Source organism: Sardina pilchardus, chromosome 3 (assembly GCF_963854185.1).
Source record: "Sardina pilchardus chromosome 3, fSarPil1.1, whole genome shotgun sequence".
NCBI classification, from domain to species: domain Eukaryota; kingdom Metazoa; phylum Chordata; class Actinopteri; order Clupeiformes; family Clupeidae; genus Sardina; species Sardina pilchardus.
In genome coordinates, this window is record NC_084996.1 from 9,867,607 (window position 1) to 9,888,979 (window position 21,373).

The 21,373-nt window shown below is 43.2% G+C and overlaps 2 protein-coding genes and 1 long non-coding RNA gene across 3 annotated transcripts; all 3 read right to left on the bottom strand.

Annotated features, from left to right (window-relative positions):
* Nucleotides 1-1,228: 1,228 nt before the first annotated feature.
* On the bottom strand, nt 1,229-1,886 carry LOC134076077 (uncharacterized). The gene is made up of 3 exons (XR_009938533.1): nt 1,806-1,886; nt 1,587-1,696; nt 1,229-1,402 (listed from the first exon to the last, which is right to left on the bottom strand). It is a non-coding gene; the product is annotated as an uncharacterized LOC134076077 (long non-coding RNA).
* A 3,732-nt stretch (nt 1,887-5,618) lies between these two features.
* LOC134075868 (hatching enzyme 1.2-like) lies at nt 5,619-10,859 on the bottom strand. The gene is made up of 9 exons (XM_062530899.1): nt 10,794-10,859; nt 9,400-9,418; nt 9,241-9,285; nt 9,008-9,145; nt 8,548-8,665; nt 8,057-8,238; nt 7,720-7,792; nt 7,005-7,135; nt 5,619-6,715 (listed from the first exon to the last, which is right to left on the bottom strand). Exons 1-9 carry the CDS (start codon nt 10,857-10,859, stop codon nt 6,108-6,110), a joined length of 1,380 nt encoding a protein of 459 aa, XP_062386883.1. The 3' UTR covers nt 5,619-6,107.
* A 4,074-nt stretch (nt 10,860-14,933) lies between these two features.
* On the bottom strand, nt 14,934-19,685 carry LOC134075869 (zinc metalloproteinase nas-38-like). Its single transcript, XM_062530900.1, has 8 exons — nt 19,620-19,685; nt 19,403-19,421; nt 19,014-19,151; nt 18,543-18,660; nt 17,136-17,314; nt 16,577-16,658; nt 15,899-16,026; nt 14,934-15,553 (listed from the first exon to the last, which is right to left on the bottom strand). Exons 1-8 carry the CDS (start codon nt 19,683-19,685, stop codon nt 14,934-14,936), a joined length of 1,350 nt encoding a protein of 449 aa, XP_062386884.1.
* Nucleotides 19,686-21,373: the final 1,688 nt, after the last annotated feature.

Here is a 21,373-nt window from a genome sequence, read left to right on the forward strand (position 1 = left end):
AGCACATCCTTAATTCTGACATGTGACACTACCGGTACAAATGAGGTTGTTTGTTCTGGGTGGATTTTTTCTTTTTTCTTTTTTTTTGCCATGTTTGTTCAAAGAGCAAAGCTAAAAAGACATTTGCTTGAGTTAGCTGCATGTAGACAATCAAGCTACGCTAAGACAATAGGTTGTAGAACTAAGGGAATAAGTTGAACATGAACACGCCTTGAGAGAACATTCACCTTATTTTCATACTGGGAATAGCTTGGTTTCACTCTGTGTCACAATGCTACTTCAAAATTCGAAAATAGCGTTCGAAATTCAGATGGAGGGCAGGGACTGAACAGCTGGATCAGGAGCCGGTTGCACAAAGCACCTTCAGTTAACACGTTCCCTTAAAATCTGAATTAAGGACCATTAAATCGTTTGCACAAACAGTTTGGGGCCATCAGTTAGGGCGTATTCAAAATATGTCCGAGTTCAATTCATCATAACGAACGTATACAGCCTATTCAGCCGACACTGACCCGTATTCCCCCGTTGATACATTGATGCGCGGTCAGGCTACTGATTTCACCGGCAGTCAACTTGTGAGTTATCTTACCGTCTCGAGTTGGACCACCGTACTTTCCGCAACTGTGCGCTACCAGACGTATAGGCTATATCTGTTTTTAATGCAACAGGATCAGTCTGTGGTGGCAGACGTCTTCCACACAGTCTGCAGCGTAATAATTCATAACGTCTATGCACCGTCTCAAACGCCTGTTGGCGATCATTAATTTCTAAATAATAAATACATCAATACAGTTCATTTGTAATCACGAAAGCAAGGTAATCAACGTTGTGGCACAGTGGCCTGAAAGCACGCATGACGCGCCTCTTCTGGATGAAAGAAACACCTTTCAGGAACGGGGACAGACCTCAGGCAAGTTGTCTAAATTGTAGGCCTGAGGCTGTTTGACTTAAATATGTAGGCTAGCCTATTAGTTGTGAGTGATATCATTGTGTTAATCTTCAATTCCATACAACAGGAGAGCTATAACTTCAGTCTGTGCAAAACTCGTGCAGTTAATGAACGACGTATAGGCTACAGTACTGCAAGCCTAGGCTATCCACTGTGCGCTACGCCATGGTCAACAACTAAATTGCAGAAGATGATTAAATCACTATTATGAATCACAGTCAGTCCGACTCATTTGATTGCATGTCATAAATGAAATGGCAATACACATTTAATGACGAATAGTATTTATTAAATGGAAGGACCTCGTCAGTCAATGTCAATGTAACTTCTATTTCGAATTTATCTATTTCTAATTTTCTGAAGCAATGTATCTATTTCTACATCTCTGATACAGCAAAACTTCTTATTGGAGAGCCAACAGTCCTCTGTTGATTCAATGGTTCGTCGTTGTTCCTGTAATGAAAAGAAAAGGAAACAAGAGCCTAATTAGGTCTGGTGTCAGGTCTACCCAGTCCACCCAAGCCTAAATCGCATATGCCGACTTAGTGAGAACATCTGTATTTGATACAATATGTTTAGGATTATAATATGTAGGCTTAACATTTGAATAGGAAACACAGTAGCATCAATAACTTACTTTTCCGCTCTCCGTCTCTTTTACGCTGGGCTGGCGGAGGATAGACAGGATGACGGGCACTATCGCTTCACTCATTTCTTTGACTGGCTCACTGCCGAAGGTCTGACTCACTGCAGAAGGTTTTGATGGTTAGCTATACAGTCATAACACTAAGGTCACTAACGCATTTAATTAGCTGCTAGACTCAACTGAAAATATATTGTTATCAGACTAGGCTACCTTTCTGATAGGACGCGCAGATCCTGTCCACCAGCACTCCCCATCACTGGGTGCGTCCAATGCATGTCAGCGACCATGAACCTGAATAAAATATATTCATAATTATGGAATAAACGTCGTTAGCAGGCCCAACATTAGGTAACCAGAATCGGGTTATAAGCCAGCAAGTTTTAAACGGACGTCAGTTAGCTAACGTTGACTAGCTAACGTTAACGTTAACGGCTGATCATAGACTATTATTATAATTCATATCCATAGCATAAAGAATGAAAGCAATATCAGGTTAAAAGTTCGTTAGAGAAAAATGTAATCGCCATTACTGATTACAAAAGACAAATTAAGAAGAGAATGATCTATGTCAATTAGGCCTACCAAGTCTGTAGCATACGATAACTTGTATGGGCAACCTAAGCATGAGTTAGGCCTAGATAGTTAACGTCATCTTTTGTAGCCTATGCAGCTAATAAACATAGCGTAAGCGTTTTTTTTTTTTTTTTTAAACTAACCTTTTCCATTTGATTCACTCCCAAGGCAGGACATCTCCTTCTTGGCCATAACCGTTAGATTTTCTAACTTTGTTGTAGCCTACTTCGTGTAGCTAGCCACCACCTCACCACCGTACGTCTTGCACTTTTGCGGCGATTTCCTCCCAATTTCTTTGTTTTACCATTATATGTGAGCCAAATTTGCTTTTCAATATAGTTTTTCATTTGTTGTTTTCCTCTAGCAGGATTATTTTTTCGTCCTCTGGCCAATTTGGCTTCATTGCCTTCTTTTATTGAGTCTATATCAGTACAATACAGACTGTCTGCAACGGTAGACGGTGGTCGATTGTTTACTTCCTGCCCTCCATCTCAAATCGTCCCGCCGTGGCGCGTCATAATAATCACGTGATTGAAACCAAGCTATTGCTTTGTGTAGGCCAAACATTTCCACCAGCACAGTTACAGGTTACAGAGAGCTGTTTCCATCGTCACTGTATCAGTGGAGTGGCGTACTGTATGTGTGTGTGTGTGTACTGTAGCCTATGTGTGTCTGAAGTCTGTGTGTGTGTGTGTGTGTGTGTGTATGTGTGTATGTGTGTGTACTATATGTGTGTCTGAAGTCTCTGTGTGTGTGTGTGTATGTGTGTGTGTGTGTGTGTGTGTGTGTGTGTTTGTGTGTGTGTGTGTGCTGCACGCGTGTCTGAAGTCTCTTGGCCAGCGGCTCGGACTGAGGGTCCCACTCGGAGGAGCTCGGCGGCGCTCCGTCGGCTGCCTTGGCATTTAATAAAGCCGTGAATCCCATCAGCGTCGATATTAACACTCGTTTGTCATCGTCATACCAGGGGACGAGTCATTGCTCATTCTTCTCTTTCTGTCCCTGTGTCTCTGCGTTCTCCCTTTCTTTTTTTTCTGCTTTTCAACACCCCTCTGCTGCTCTTAAGTGAGCTCGTGGCGAGGAGTGGGGTGGAGGGGGAGGTGGGGTGGAGGAGGGGGGGGGGGGTTGTGCTGAGTGATCTATGAGTTGTCAGTGCTTTGTTGCCATGACAGTAGAAAGAGGAGAGCGAGAGACAAAGAACTAATAGAAAGAGTAGACTTGGCAGCCTGCTTTTTTATCTAGTGTGCAGTTCATTATGTGATCTGTGTGTGTGTGTATGTGCAGCGTGCTTGCGTGCGTGCATGCATTTGTGTGTGTGTGTGTGTGTATGTGTGTGTGTGTGTGTGTGTGTGTGTATGTATGCATACATACACGTGTGTGCGAATTTTCTCAAGAGAGAATGTACCTCTGAGAATACATGTGCAACAGCACAAGAGTGAACAAGCGATAAAAGGATCACTATGCGCCGCATGTATTTATGTGTGTGTGTGTGTGTGTGTGTGTGTGTGTGTGTGTGTGTGTGTGTGTCGTACACGTGCGTACGCATTCATTTACACAATCAGCAGTTTGCAGCAGAGTGCCCTCATCAGCTAAACACTAACACACCTTATGCTTCTAGAACCTGTGTGCAGCCAGCGTGCTGTGCTCTCTCCCTGCAGGCCCGTGACCAAAAGAGGCTTGAAGTAGCACGGTACCCCCAGCCACTGCCCTGGGGTAACACCCTCCTGCAGCTGGCACAGCATAGAGAGCAGCACATCAGTAGCTAGACGCTAATCCTGCCAGGACTGCACTCGCCACAGCACTGCCCAGCGGACTCACAGTTCAGCCGTACAGAAAGACGTGTCCCTGATGTGGACGAGAGAGGGAGAGAGAGAAAGAGAGAGAGAGAGAGAGAGAGAGAGAGTGAGTGTGGAGAGGACAAGGAGATGCGAGAAGGGAGGAAAAAGAATGTCTTGCCACCAGCCGAGTCCTGCCCTCTGCCATCGCGCGGCATATGGTGGCTGTCTCAGACATGCGGCACAGTCTCCTCACGTCCTCCTCGCGTGTGTGCGTGTGCCTTCAAGCACCTTCACACAACCTCGGCGAAATATGTGACATGTGGCATATGTGTCTTTGCATTTGTGTGCGGGCGTATCTGTGTCTGTGTGTGTGTGTGTGTGTGTGTGTGTGTGTGTGTGTGTGTGCGTGCGTATCTGTGTGTGTGTGTGTGTGTGTGTGTGTGTGTGTGTGTGTGAGAGAGAGAGAGAGAGAGAGAGAGAAAGAGAAAAAAAGGGAGAAAGAGAGAGAAAAGGAGAGAGGGAGAGAGAAAGACAGAGAGAGAGAGAGAGAGAGAGAGAGAGAGAGAGAGAGATGCTAAAGTTGCATTTAGATATTAAAATACCAAGGAGGAGACCAGGGGGAGTTTTAATGTAACTGTGTGATGAGTTTTTTAATGAGGCATGATGACAATAACTCGACTGCTTCAGTCCCTCTATGTAGGTCTTGCCAGAGTGAATGGCCACGGGCACCAATGAAATCTGTGATACAATGGCTGATGGAAAACACTCATCGACTTTACATATTGCTCTCTGTGTGTCCCATATACCTTATGTAGGTGAATATATTCTTTCTTCAAGGCAGTTATAACTTTCTATCACTCTTTTACTCTCTCTCCCTCTCTCTGTCTATGGCTCTCTATCATGGATACTCACCCGAGACCTGTTTGCTAATGAGATCTGGGTTACCCTGGTGTTGTCCTCTACTGCTTTTCAAAGTGAAACAGGATGAGATGGGACGGCCTCATTTCCTGTGTGGTGACCTCATTTCCTGTGCTCCTCCTCTGGTCTCCCCCTGGTCCCGTGAGATAAGAGGTTGGACTGAGGTGCAGACGAACCGGGCTTATCTCCGCTGTCTGGATCACCACATCCACGGAAGGTTCTGGTGACCTCCCTCTCCTCATGGGACACCGAGTGGTCACTATTAGGCAGTCTCTGGAGCCCTACTCTGCAGACAGTAAGGTAGACAGACTTGAGGTTTGGAAAGACTTGCAGGAGTCGGAGATGGAGAGGACTTGGGAAGCATCAATTTTCTGTTTACAAGTGGTTGCAGGAGTCGGAGATGGGATTTGGGAAGTGTGCGCTAATGTCTTGAATATTTTTAGTATATCATTTTTACTAAAAGAAATTGGATCTATTCTATGCCAGTGACTTACCTCCCTGACATTATTTCTGGGTTTCTCACATATTTTGTGTGAAGTCATTTTTTGTTTTGAGAAATTGTTTGTCTTGTAGAGGTTAACATAAATTGTTGGACTGCATTTTTATTAAATGATTTTACACTTATTACATTGAAAAAAAGAAAAACATCAACATCATATCAGGAGCAGATTGTTTTGAAAGATAGCATTTTTTTATTGACAAATTCACTCAAGGAAAGGAAATGCATTCATCCTTCATTGGATTCACAATGGATACATAATGTGTAGATACTGGTCATTGACTGATTATAATCTCAATAATTAGGCTAACCTCTCAAATGGCAACAGTAAAGAGGTGGAGTTTAAAACTAGCAAGCTAAGCTAACTACCCTAAAAAATATGAAACCTTGGAAATTCCAATGACAGCACAACTGTTTAAAAAGTGGCTCTTAGTGAATTACTGTCTTTTGTCGATATAATGGCGATGTCATGCCATGAAGAATTGCTAATGGCGGCGGGCACAGTGGTGGCAGCTAGATAGATAGATAGATAGATTGATCCCCAAGGGGAAATTCAAGGTAGCTGCAGCATCCATGCCACATACGGGTCTGTGTATTCAGGGTCCAGAACCTGCGGCCATTTCCTGACCCTACTCCCATCGTTCTCGCCCGCTGATTTTCTGTCAATCTATACTGTTCTATTGCAGTTAGCCATAAGCCACAAGTTCCCCAAAGTAAACAAAAAAGCTATTGCTAATGGCTAACTTGTCACTTACAGTTCTTCTGGCCAGTCAAATCTATCTTCCTCTCCTCGATCACATCTCCATATTTGGCATAATCCAGTGCTTTCCAGTTGATAACATTACCACCCTTGATGTATTTGTTCTCTGAAAACCGTTTGATCTCACACGGGGAGATCACGCGGTCCCACATCTGCACGTCTGTGAGCTGGCCGATTAGCGCTTTTTCGGAGTTGAACTGACCGCCGTACCAACCCTGGTCTTGACCGAGCACGATGCTCGGCACTCCCGTTAGAGAACCCTTGAAGAGGGACCTCCTGACACTGGGTTTACCGTTCAGCCATACCTGGGCCATGCCTGTTTTGGAGTCCCACGTGGAGCAGAAGGAATTCCACTGGTCCACCTCATCCGGGAGGCCCCAGAAGTCCGCCTTAGCGCTTCCGATGTGCAACTGGTGCCGGTTGAGTCCCAGCTTGCAGACCAGGAAACCTTTGCTGTGGGAATGGGTTGCCAAGGAGAAGAAGGTTTGCTTCCTGTTGCTTGAGGGGATATCGGAGAAGTATCTGAGACACACGCTGGCCACATTGATTTCCCCGGTCAAGTTGGGCTTCAGCCTGACATGACTGTCTCTGGTCTCTGAACCAAAAGTGAATGCCTTTCCACAGAGATTGGATGTAGTTGTGGGTGGAGCTACAAATGGATTTCAAGAATGAAAATGTTTATGCAGGCACCGTGGCACAATATCAAGGACCACATGAGAACACCTGACCAATGGTTTATCTAAACTATGCATGACCTATGGTCCACAAAAGAACAAGTCATTCCATTAATAATATTTTAGACAACATTATACCTCTTATACCCTTAACTGGGACATATGTGCCAAGAATCTTCATTATTAGACACCTGCCAACGGTGTACTCACCAGCACACTGATACAATCTGTTGACCTTCAAAATGTCTGTCACTGTTAGGACGGCGGACCCTCCCAAGCTCACATCGGGGTCAGGAATTGGAGTCATGGTTTCCTTACCGGTGGTGTTTGAAAAAGCATATCTGATGTTCAAAATAAAATACAAATTTTCATCAAGGTAACATCATCTGTGACACTTGCATTTCCATTTTGAAATATAGCATATGCTAACCATTACAAAAAGTTACTACAAGTACTAGTGCCATGTAGTGGTAGGCCTATTGTTGAACATTTCAAGGTACGTGCTTGTTAAGTGTTGGGTTACTGGCTTATTGTGTTTGACCAGGAACAATTCGGCATCTCTATTTATTAAGAGAGGGTGGGCCCCATATTGCCATGAATGAAAAGACTCTTTTTTTCTCGTTTGCCAAGAGCTTCTTGTCTGTGAGGTCCCATTTCAGTTACTACAACTCTGCATTGTCTGGCTAGGTCTGAATTGATTAAATATGAGTTAAATGTTGACCACAAAACTCTAGTCAGACTCTTGTCGGATGCTGTAGTATGTGCCGTGCGGTCTATGATAGGCTACATAGCAATGGGCTATATGGAACATTGCACAAGGAGTGGAACATTATCAGGTGTGATCCTCCTTGTGGGTAATGTGATACATTCTGTCTGCAAGGTGTTGACAGGGGGCACTGTGCAGTTCCCCTCTGTTTTAGCTCACCTGCCATAATGCATGATGGAGCCATAGTCATACGTTGTGTTCAGGTTAATAGTGTCCACCGTTTTTAAGGAACCTGTGAATATGAAGTGGAATTGCTAGTCTTTTCATAGTTGATAATGCTCTGCATGTTTATCTGTTGTCATACTGTTTTTCTCAGAACTGTCAAGGTAACACATACAGTAGGTCAGAGTTAACAAGGAAAAGATAAAAAGAAGGTCACAAGGACAGGACAAAAAGAAGGGAAATTATATGTTTTGTTAAATGTTTACCTTTTTCTGCTCAAGAATACCATACGCTAGTGATTAGTACACACATATTCCAGATGCTCTTTTCCCACCTTCTTTGACATACTCCCAGTTGGTTCGGATGTACTTGTCCCGATCACTCCTCTGATGTTCATGGAAGAAGCCGAGGGCATGAAGAAGCTCGTGCTGAATGATCTTTTTCGCCATGCAGCCAGGCAGTTTCAAAGATAATTGCTGTCCACGACGACCATACATTCCAATCACCGACCAGCACCTGCATAGGTCATAGGCTACTTTAGGTTATGCTGAGCGGAATTCTCAGCATCTGTATTATTGTGTATCTTGCTAACCATTATGCATTCTTAGCATATTAATAGAACGTCATGCTATATCGGGAAAATATACAACGGCATCGAATGTGATTTAACCAATCATAATCAATGACCGGAACTATCATTTTATAACAGTCAATGATATCATGCATCCTATCATTCGACTGATAGAGGCAGGGGGTAACATCACAACGTTGTGGGTTCATTATCTCTAAATTGATCCCTTAACATTGTTCTCTCTCCTGCCTTACCCAGTAGAATTCTTGATTTGGATGAAGTTTACTTGTTTGGTGTGAGGAACAAAACGAATGCAGGTCTCGACATGGAATTCCTTCATGCCCTTCTCAATATAAGCCTTCAGCTCGTCAGCTTTTGAAAAGAACAGACAGTTAGTTAGTTTCTAATTGGTTGGTAAATATGCACACATGGTAGTGTTACATAAGTGGGAACTAACTAATTAGTGAGTTAGTCTCAGTAGTATTCTATATGCAATTGGTTACAGTAGTATTCTAAATACTATTGGTTTATTACTAAATCATCACAGACACATTTCTGGTCAGGGTCTATTGTTTCTGAGGCTTCTTTCAAAACATCCACGCTAATAGATCAAGTTGCATTTTATGTTTCCATTTATCACTCGCCATCACAACTGAAAACTTTGCCTAATAGATTTCTTAAAAAGACAAATTGTATTCATTTCTTTAAACTCACAGAAGTCGTCATCAATTGTGTATGGCACTTCCACAAGTCCAGACGGTAACTTCGGCCACCTGCACTTTCCACGGCACTTCATGGCATTCCTGCCAGTCGGTATGGCCACATCTCCCTCCAGCAGAAATTCCGATATATCTTTTGGAAGGAAATTTGTTCCAAATAAGGGTTTTTCTTTTCACTCCTATATATAGAATACATTTTTATAGATTCATGTCATAGCACTATTATACTTTGGTTTTCAGCCAGAATTCTTGTGGAGACATCAACGTCCTCATCTGTTGAGGAAATGATGCCAAATGCAGAATGTTATCTCAGTTTCAACATTTGACCACTGTCCACTGACCAGTAAGCAATAGAGTTTAACAAAGAGACACAGAAACTACACTTACCCTCCGTACTGGACAGGTCCTGATGATGAGATGGAAAAGACACAGAGTTAAAAGAGGTGTGAGAGTTGGATAATTACACTGTGTTAGTGTCAATCAACAGATTCCTGATTAATCCTGTGTTTAGCTGATTGTTGAATGACATGGAAATTGTGTAAGACAGGGGTCTCAAACTCAAATGAGCTGGGGGCCACTGTAACCAACATCAACTGGTTGGGGGGCCGCATAGGTTGCCCCCCCCCCCCCCCCCCCCCCCAAGTCTGTGGTTTACGAAGGTGTAAATACTGTATAGCCTACCTATCTAATCAGCATATGATGTCTGGATGACAACTACCTCGAATTATGCACCTCTCAGTAAATACTGAATGTTGAACATATTTGAGCAGTTTTACTTTACTTTTTTTGTCCTTTCCCCTACATAAGAAATTAACAGCAAAACAGTAAAATGTAACAACAGTAAACTATGGCTACGCCTACTAGGCTACTAACACAACGCTTTTGTATACAATGAAGTAGCCTGGTCAAATCAGTGCCTGTCAAGTGACTTTGTAGTTTTTCAGCTGTCTGTACGGGGTCCAGGACACTATCATCTCAATTACCACTGGCACCTCCATTATGTTGGGCAGAGGGTCGAAGCATGGTAGCCGCTAGAAAACACTGTCGTTCACTCAAAAGACGCACCTTCACAGACGCACCCAGATCACTGTCAATTAGGCTACGATCGATCATAATCTCCAAAAGGCAGACCTACTTCAGAATCAGATATGTGAATAACAGACCCAAGACCTCATGAAACGTGATTTTTTGTTTCAACATTTGATGTAGGCCTATTTCTGCTTCAGTTTGTGCAAAACTATGTCCTGCATGCATCGCTTTCGCGTCATTACAAACCGCACGTCTCCTGCGTGTAGTTTAATGAGGGGGATAGTTCGTGAAAACGTTGCTTGAATCGAAACACTTGATGTCTAGCAGGTGGAGTCTAGGCTACAAATGAGACTTGTCACCGTACCTCCCGTCTGTTTTAACCCGTGTCGTTTATCGCATAAAAAATACACTCAAGGGGCGACTTAGGCATTATTATTTTGACAGAAAGTTGCGGGCTGGAACATGTTGCAAGTAGCAGCTAAACAATTGCTAATTCGTGTTGTTGTCACGAGCCTGAGCTATGGTAGCGCAGCCATAGAGCCCAGCCCACGATTGTTACAAAATATAAAATGCCCAGATGCATGCGCGGGCCGCACTGACATTAAGCTTCGACTTCAGGCCGGGGGCCGCAAAATATCATCTCGCGGGCCGCAATTGGCCCGCGGGCCGCGAATTTGAGACCCCTGGAAGACAATAACAAAACAGATTGCTGAAAGGAAGCTGTGTAGTGGATTAGTTCCTCCAGGTCTTACCCCTTGAGCCAGGATTTGAGAGAGGCACAGCAACAGAGCCAAAATGGAGGCCAGTTTCCACTTCATACTGCTTTACTGTCTGGAGCTGCATCCAGAAATGACGATTCACCAGGAATGAGGCTGTACTTGCTGACTGTCAAGTGAGGGTTTATATAGTGGCCACCTACAGTAAAGGAGTTTCCACGGGTGGGCTTAGGTTTATGTCAACATCAAGCACTTAAGTAAGGGTGGAGACAACTCAGATCACAACAGTCCTATGTCAGTCCTTGTGCTTATAGCCAGATCCTAAGCTTAGGTTCCTGGGGATGAGGCCCACCTATTTAAAATAGTCTAAGATGTCTTTTTAGTGTAGCCAAGAACATAATGACAAAGAGAAAAATAAACTGATTCTGAAGAAAGGTTCTCAAAAATTAATTCTGAAGTGTTCATACACTGGTGTCGACCCGGTGAATGTAGTACTTTTTTTTTTTGCCAAATCAGATCCAGACTGCTCAACAGCAAATCTCTATGACAAAGGTGTGGCCTTGAAGGTTGTTTGACAACACCCTTGTGTTTGAATATGAGTGAGGATCCCCCTTAACACATGCTGTCACACACCCAGTAAGACAGATTCCTCAATGCTTGCAACAACAGAGAGGAGGTGTCAACTTTCAACTTTATTAGTTCATGTTCCTTTATTGTTGTTTTTTAAGAGAGAGACATAGAGACAAGGCTGTTAAAAAAGGTCAACATGGACTATATGAATGTAGTCCAACAATTTGTGTTAGCAGAGAGGAGGTGTCAACTTTCAACTTTATTAGTTCCTGTTCCTTTATTATTACCTCCACCAAGGAGGTTATGTTTTCACCGGGCTTTGTTTGTCTGTCTGTGTCTGTCTGTCTGTCTGTTAGGAAGATAACTAAAAAAGTAATGGATGGATTTCGATGACATTTTCAGGGAAGGTCAGACATGACCCAAGGAAGAAACGATTACATGGGAGTGATCCGGAAAACTGTCTGGATTCCGGAGACGTTTATGTTTTTCGCTTAGTGGTGTAATGGCATGTTCTCTATCGTATCGAGACTATCTCTCCACTCCGTTACATATTCCATATGTACGGGGAATCGACCTACCGGATCGAATAACGTGGATACTCTTTAAGACACACCGGTTGTACCGGCCACGCCCTTGATTAGTGTTGTTTAAAACACCTGTGCTGGCGTGGAACTAGTGCTCCATATTGATCGACACACACCTCCGAGCGGCCCTCTGGTGGAGAGATAGTCTCTTCACTCAGAGAACAAAGGTTACAACGTAACCGAACGGTATTGCCACGTGGTGGCGATCTGAAGTTTAGGTTCAAATGTATGACAACCTAGGAAGAACAATTACAGGCGGAGGTCTGCGCTCTCTGAGTGCTTTTTTAGTTACCTCCACCAATGTTTTCACCGGAGTTTGTTTGTCTGTCTGTCTGTCTGTCTGTCTGTCTGTCTGTCTGTTAGCAAGATAACTCAAAAAGTAATGGATGGATTTCGATGAAAGGAAGAAACGATTACATTTTGGGAGTGATCCGGAACACCGTCGGGATTCCGGAGCCGTTTATGTTTTTCGCTTAGTGGTGTAATGGCATGGTATGACCATGTGGTGGCGATCTGAATTGTTTAAGTTAAAATGTATGACAACCTAGTTGTTGTTTTTTTGAGAGACATAGATACAAGGCTGTTAAAAGATATATGGATTATGTAAGTAAAATTCAACAAGTAAAATACAATTTGAACAATCGACATAATGAGCTTTTGATAGAAATCTTGAAACATGGCCGCCATAGTGAATTTTTGAGTGGCAGACGCCTTTTTCCAGAGTAGTGTCCCTTAGAGGGTATCTGTACCAAATGTCATGCTTTTATACCAAAGTGAATGATTTTTTCACTAATTTGCTGTACTAATTAAGCATGGCAACCATTCATATGAAGGGAATATATTTCTTGGCGGAAGAATGATTATCTATTAATACATCGCTACATTTTTCATTGCTTTGTTTCATGAAATCTTGTTAGATCGACGTAGTAACCGTTTTAGAAAAGCAATAAGTCACTCAGGTCCGTGGTTTATACTGAATTTAGAACAGCTTCGCGTCGTGCCTAACAACGCCCCTTAGCTGTTCTAGATTCAGTATTAACGTCGGCCTCTCGGGGCGTATTGCTTAATTAGTACAGCAGATTAGTGAAAAAATCATTGCAGCTACTCTAACTTTTGTGCAAGTTCTGTCAGGACCACTTCAGTCAAAAATACACAAGACAGAAATATCTTTAGAACCAATTGTATTTGTATTTGGCGGTATGGCTCTGTTCAGAGGAAATTCCCTGTCTTTCCATGAGCTCCATGGAAAGCCAAGACAGGGAACAGCAGCATCCTCGGGGGGCTCCCGTTCCAGTTTAAACTGGGAGTGTAACTCTATTCCCCCTAGAACAGAGCAAGCAACAATGACAACAGTATGACATTATTTCAAGTTAAACCATTTTGAGGTGGAGCTGGGGAGGAGGTGGGTTGCAAAGCAGCGAGTAGAGAAAGCAATGATAGTAAACGGACTGATGCAGCTTAAATAAGGCGCTCTAATGAGAGTGACCACTTGTGAGCGAAGGGAACGATCAGTTGAGCGAAACAGCTGATGTGGGCTGGGTTTGGAATAGCCAATAAGAAACTGACAGCAGCTGACAGCGGGCTTGACTGGGTGGCCTGCCAGAACTAAGGCAGAATGCTTGATTTGTGGTAGCGCATTACTACAGAACGAAATGCGGTCAAGGTATGTGGTTATGCTCGAATTTACAACGGCATCGAACGCGATTCAGCCAATCGTAATCAAGGACCAGAAATATCCGTTTTAGAATAGGAAGTATTCAGCATTTTCTTTGTGTTGCAGGTGGCAACACCATGCGGCAGTCTTCTTATGTAGGCCTACTACAAAGTGGGGCCGTACGTTTTAAACTAAATTGTGCCCGCTGTCTGATATGACATAACACATACAGTAGATAATGGAGAGAGAGGAGGGAGGGAGAGTAACACTGCTTCAGTTTATTGCTTCCTGATATTATTCACAACAAGTGCATGATTAGGTATGGATATCCACTGATCCATAGAGGGTTAAACATCCACAGTCTGCAGCAGATACCCATGCACTGCACTGACTATGCTCGCCTTGAATGCAAAACAGCTATAATGTGGGAAGCTACCGAAGCTGCCCTGTCTGTATCCTCGTATGTATACAGTATTTTTGTTTGCATTTGATTGTGTGTACGCCTGCGTGTACGCTATGAGCCAGCTTTTGTAGTCTTCTCTCATACTTCAGGCGAGAGTGTTTCTACATGGACGTAAACTATTTATAATGATTTGTGGCCTTGTTCTGCAAGATGGCACCAAATCCTGCCACTACGCAGCTCAGTCTAAACCTCTGGAGACCCACTCTTTCCCTTTGCATTCTTATAGTCTTTTTCCCTACTCTTCTTCATCTCTCTCTGCCTCTCCCTCTCTTTCTCTCTCTCTTTGGGTCTTTGCTGCTAAAGCCACTGCTATGAGAGGGAGTAGAGCGTGAAGACCCCCCCCCCACACACACACACACACACAACCACAGAATGTTCTGGTGACCTCTTTCCCTGCTCATGGGACACAGAGTGGTCACCTTAGGCAAGCCTCTGGAGCCCTACTCTGCAGACAGTAAGGTAGACAGACTTGAGGTTTGGAAAGACTTGCAGGAGTCGGAGATGGGACTTGGGAAGTGTGCGTTAATGTCTTGAGTATTTTTAGTATATAATTTTTACTTAAAGAAATTGGATCTATTCTATGCCAGTGACTTACCTCCCTGACATTTTTTCTGGGTTTCTCACTTATTTTGGGTGAAGTCATAAAGTTTTGATATAATTGTTTGTCTTAGAAGTTAACATAAATTGTTGGACTACATTTATATTAAATGTTTTTACACATATTACAGTACATTGACAAAAGAAAAACATCAACATCATAGCAGGAGCAGATTGTTTTTGAAGGAGTTTTTTTTATTGACAAATTCACTCAAGAAAAGGAAATGCATTCATCCTTCATTGGATTCACAATGGGTAATGTGTAGATACTGGTCATCGACTGATTTAAACTGTTTAAAAAGTTTCTTTCAGTGAATTGCTGCTTTTGTCTTCTGGCCAGTCCTCATTATCATCCTCTCCTCGATCACATCTCCATATTTGGCATAATCCAGTGCTTTCCAGTTGATAACATTCCCACCCTTCAGGTATTTGTTCTCTGAAAACTGTTTGATCTCACTTGGGGAGATCACATGGTCCCACATGTGCACGTCTGTGAGCTGGCCGATAAGCGCATCTTTGGAGTTGAACTGACCGCCGTACTTATCCTGGTCTTGACCGAGCACGATGCTCGGCTCTCCCGTTAGAGAACCACCCTTGAAGAGGGACTTCCTGACACTGGGTTTACCGTTCAGCCATACCTGGGCCAGGCCTGTCTTGGAGTCCCACGTGGAGCAGAAGGAATTCCACTGGTTCTGCTCATCCGGGAGGCCCCAGAAGTCCACCTTGGCGCTTCCGATGTACAACTGGTGCCGGTTGAGTCCCAGCTTGCAGACCAGGAAACCATTGCTGTGGGAATGGGTTGCCAATGAGAAGAAGGTTTGCTCTCTGTTGCTTGAGGGGATATCGGAGAAGTATCTGAGACACACGCTGGCCACATTGATTTCCCCGGTCAGGTTGGGCTTCAGCTTGACGTAACTGTCTGCTGTCGCTGAACCAAAAGTGAATGCCTTTCCACAGAGATTGGTGTGATTGGTGATTGGTGGTGATGTAGGGATTGGTGGTGATGTAGGGATTGGTGGTGATGTAGTTGTGGGTGGAGCTACAAATGGATTTCAAGAATGAAAATGTTGGCATCTTGGCACAATATCAAGGATCACATGACAACACCTGACCAATGGTTTATGTAAACTATGCATGAGCTATGGTCTGCAAAAGAACAAGCCATTCCATTAAAAATATGTTATGACGACATTATACCTGACTTGGACATATGTGATAAAGAAGCCAGATGATTTTTTTCATTAGACACCTGCCAACGGTGTAGACTACTCACCAGCACACTGATACAATCTGTTGACCTTCAAAATGTCTGTCACCGTTAGGATGTCCCCTCCCAACTTCACATCGGGGTTAGGAATTGGAGTCATGGTTTCCTTACCGGTGGTGTTTGAAAAACCATATCTGATGTTGAAAAAACATTTACGTCATCTGTTATCAACGTTATCTGTGACACTTGCCTGCATTCCCATTTTGAAATATAGCATATGCTAACCATTACAAGAAGTTACTACAAATACTAGTGCCATGTAGTAGTACTGTATACCATGTATGTGCTTGTTAAGTGTTGGGTTACTGGCTTATTGTGTTTGACCAGGAACAATTCGGCATTTTTATTTACGCACAAGACTCGAGTTACCCAGAGCTTCTAGTCTGTGGGGTCCCATTTCAGTTACTTCAACCCTGCTTTGTCTGGCTAGGTCTGAATTGATTAAATATGAGTTAAATGTTGACCACAAAACTCTAGTCTGACTCTTGTCGGATGCTGTAGTATGTGCCGTGCGGTCTATGATAAATAGCAATGGGCTATATGGAACATTGCACAAGGAGTGGAACATTATCAGGTGTGATCCTCCTTGTGGGTAATGTGACACATTCTGTCTGCAATCCGCAGTGCCATCACTGAAAGGTGTTGACAGGGGGCACTGTGCAGTTCCCCTCTGTTTTAGCTCACCTGTTGTAATGCATGATGGAGCCGTAGTCATACGCTGTGTTCAGGTTATTAGTGTTCGCCTTCTTAAAGTTGTAAGCTTTACCTGTGAATAGGAAGTGGAATTGCTAGTCTATTTTTAGTTGATAATGCTCTGCATGTTTATCTGTTGTCATACTTTTTTTCTCAGAACTGTCAAGGTAACACATACAGTAGGTAAGAGGTAACAAGGAAAAGATAAAAAGATGGTCACAAGGAAAAGACAAAAAGAAGGGAAATTATATATATAAATAGGCCTTTTTGCCTTTATTAGTATAGGACAGTGAAGAGGTAGACAGGAAACAAGTGGGAGAGAGAGATGGGGTGGGATCGGGATATGATCGCAGATTGGATCCGAACCTGGGTCCCCGTGGGCACTCGGACCCGTAAATGGTACGGGCGCTGTAGCCTGCTGCGCCACAGTGCCCCCCCAGGAAACTATATATTTCGTTAAATTGTTTACCTTTTTTACCTTTTTCCGCTCAAGCAAACCATGTTTAAGTTAGTGATTAGTACACACATATTCCAGTTGGTCTTTTCCCACCTTTGGTGATGTACTCCCAGTTGATTCGGATGTACTTGTCCCGATCACTCCTGCTTTGCTCATGGTAGAAGCCGAGGGCATGAAGAAGCTCGTGCTGAATGACCGATTTCCAGACGCAGCCGGGCCGGCTCAAAGATAAGGGCTGTCCGCCACCACTCCTTCCAACCCGCGACCAGCACCTGCATTGGTCATACTTTCGGTCATTATGAACCTTTATGCTAAGCGCATTAATATAGAATGAAATGCGGTCTCAACAGTGGCGCCTGCAGGCGTACGGCCGTACGCACCGTGCGTACCTTGAGACTACTCATCAAGGAAAGAAAATTACCCTTGTGCGTGTGTATTCACATCAAATTGGCCTACCATAACTTCCCAACTATGCACAATATCCCATTAGCCGCATGCCATGCCATCAGGCTATTTACAATTTTCTATATGAAGTTTGTCAACACGTTATCAAAATTAACTTAATGCAGAGCTACTGTATATCCACGCGCACATATTTCATTTGAGCAGGAGAGATTACGCACGCAGGCGCGCAAGTAAGCTACTTGTTGTTTTCTTTTACTCGGCTATCTATTATGGTTATCAGAACACAATGTGACGCTAAATCACTAACTCAAATACTCATCGTGGATATCGCAAGTTCTTTTAAACAACGAAAAGAGAAAGAATGGAAGATGGAGGCAGGAAAGCTAGAGGAGATTCCAGATGGGCAATAACAAGCTAGGTAGACAATTTGTGTGCTTGTCGGAACGTTAGACTAGCATTACAACACTGTTTAATATCAGACGTTAATGCTTGAACAAAACTAAACGTAACTTAGCAGTAACTTAGCTGTGTAACGTTGTCCAAATGAGTATTGTGTAAGGGATAATCAACGACGCGCCGTGCGTTTATAGGAAAATAATGCACGTTCGAAGTGGTAATAAGGACCCGACGCCGCAGGCGGAGGGGACTATACACTTCGATAAGTGCATTATTTTCCTATAAACGCACGGCGCGGAGTTGATTATCCCGCTTATACCACTGCTACTATCACTTTCAAATTTCTAATTGTGTTATTGCATGTGGATGTTATAGCCTATGTAGGCTACTTTTTTGCTGACCAATGCACAAATCTAAAACCGAGAAACGGACAAATATTGTACAATATCAGCAAAATCTTGTCGGGGGGGGGGGGGGGGGGTGATTGGTGTGCGTACCATAGCATTAATTCCTGCAGGCGCCCCTGGGTCTCAATACCCTTATAATCAAGGACCGGAACTATCGTTTTATAACAGTCAATGATATCATGCCACAATATCCTATGATTCGACTGATAGAGCCAGGGGGTATAACATCACCAAGTTGTGGGTTCAGTATCTCTAAATTGATCCCTTAACATTGTTCTCTCTCCTGTCATACCCAGTAGAATCCTTGATATGGATGAAGTCTCCTTGTTTGTCGCGAGGAACAAAACGAATGCAAGTCTTGCCATGATATTCCTTCATGGCCTCCTCAATATCATCCTTCTGCTTGACAGCTTTTGCAAAAAAAACAGACAGTTAGTTAGTTTCTACTGTAATTGGCTGGTAAATGTGCACTCATGGTAGTGTTACATCCTAAGTGGGAACTAATTAGTGAGTTAATCTCAGTAGTATTCTATATGCAATTGGTTGCAGTGGTATTCTAAATACTATTGGTTTATTACTACAGTAAATCATCACAGACACATTTCTGGTCAGGATCTATTGTTTCTGAGGCTTCTTTCAAAACATCCACGCTAATAGATCAAGTTGTATTTTATGTTTCCATTTATCACTCGCCATCGCAACTGAAAACTTTGCCTAATAGATTTCTTAAAAAGACAAATTGTATTCATTTCTTTAAACTCACAGAAGTCGTCATCAATTTTGTATGGCACTTCCACAAGTCCAGACGGTAACTTCGGCCACTTGCAGTTTCTGCAGCACTTCTTGGCATTCCTGCCAGTCGGTATGGCCACATCTCCCTCCAGCAGAAATCCCGATATATCTTTGGAAGAAAATTTGTTCCAAATAAGGGTTTTCTTTTCACTCCTATATTTAGAATGCATTTTTTATAGATTTATGTCGAAACACTATTGTACTTTGGTTTTCTGCCAGGATTCTTGCGGAGACATCAACGTCCTCATCTGTTGAGGAAATGATGCCAAATGCAGAATGTTATCTCAGTTTCAACATTTGACCAATCCACTGACCAGTAAGCAATAGAGTTGAACAAAGAGACACAGAAACTACACTTACCCTCCGCACTGGACAGGTCCTGATGATGAGATGGAAAAGACACAGAGAGAGAGAGGTATGAGAGTTGAATAATTACACTGTGTTAGTGTCAATCAACAGATTCCTGATTAATCCTGTGTGTAGCTGATTGTTGAATGACATGAACATTGTGTAAGACAATAACAAAACAGATTGCTGAAAGAAAGCTGTGTAGTGGATTAGTTCCTCCAGGTCTTACCCCTTGAGCCAGGATTTGAGAGAGGCACAGCAACAGAGCCAAAATGGAGGCCAGTTTCCACTTCATACTGCTTCACTGTCTGGAGCTGCATCCAGAAATGACGATTCACCAGGAATGAGGCTGTGTCTTGCTGACTGTCAAGTGAGGGTTTATATAGTGGCCACCTACAGTAAAGGAGTTCCCACGGGTGGGCTTATAGGGTTAGGTCAACATCAAGCACTTAAATAAGGGTGGAGACAACTCAGATCACAATAGCCCTATGTCAGTCCTTGTGCTTATAGCTTAGGCCAGATCCTAAGCTTAGGTTACTGGAGACGAGGCCCACAGTTTTTCTTTTTAGTTTAGCCAAGAATTCATTCTGAAGTGTTCATACACCTGTATCGACCCGGTGAATGTATACTTGTTTTGCCAAATCAGATCCAGACTGCTTAACAGCAAATCTCTAAAACAAAGGTGTGGCCTTGAAGGTTTGTGTTTGTGTTTGGCCTTGTGTGAATATGAGTGAAGATCCCTCTTCCCTCTTGTCACACATCGTCAGACAGATTCCGCAATGCTTAAAAAAGCAGAGAGGACAGAGGAGTCAACTTTCAACTTTATTAGTTCTTGTTCCTTTATTGGGTTTTTTTTGGAAATACATAGATACAAGGCTTTTAGAAAATACAACTTATTTAAGTTGATTATATAAGTAAAATTTTAACAGCCATATGTTATCAACATATACAAAGATATATACATATGCATTAGAGGTATAACATATACATAATATACTATACCTCTGTCAACTAAACCAAGCCCAGATGATGTATGACTTGGTGTTTAGAGAGAGTTGCAGGTGTAGGGGATGGAGAGGACTTGTTACAGTAATTGTGGTTTGTGGTTTACTGAAGTTGTGGTGTTGAGGGATGGAGGACATATGGGAAGTAGTACAGGTATGCAGTATTTTCCTTGTGTTGCGGGTGGCAACACCATGCGGCAGTCTTAGATTGTACTACAAAGTGGGGCCGTAAGTTTTTAAACTAAAATTGTGCCCGCTGTGTGGTATGACATAACAGATAGATAATGGAGAGACAGGAGGGAGGGAGAGTAACACTGCTTCAGTTTATGGCTTCCTGACATTATTCATAAGTGCATGATTACGTATGGGCATCAACTGATCCATAGAGGGTTAAACATCCACAGTCTGCAGCAGATACCCATGCACTGCACTGACTATGCTCGCCTTGAATGCAAAACAGCTATAATGTGGGAAGCTACCGAAGCTACCCTGTCTGTGTCCTCGTATGTATATTTTTGTTCACATTTGATTGTATGTACGCCTGCGTGAACGCTATGAGCCAGCTTTTATAGTCTTCTCTCATACTTCAGGCGAGAGTGTTTCTACATGGACGCAAACTATTTATAATGATTTGTGGCCTTGTTCTGCAAGATGGCACCAAATCCTGCCACTGCGCAGCACAGTCTAAACCCCTGGAGACCCACTCTTTCCCTTTACATTCTTATAGTCTTTTTCCCTCTCTCTTCTTCATCTCTCTCTGCCTCTCCCTCTCTTTCTCTCTCTCTTTGGGTCTTTGCTGCTAAAGCCACTGCTATGAAAGGGAGTGGAGCGTGAAGACCCTCACACACACAGAGGACAGCAGGCAATTCATTAAGGCTGAGAAGCCAGTCACAGTGCAGCTTCTCATTGCAGGCTCCACTGCCCCCCCCCCCCCCCCCCTCCCCCCCTTACCTGCAGCCCCACTGTCAACCACCCCCAC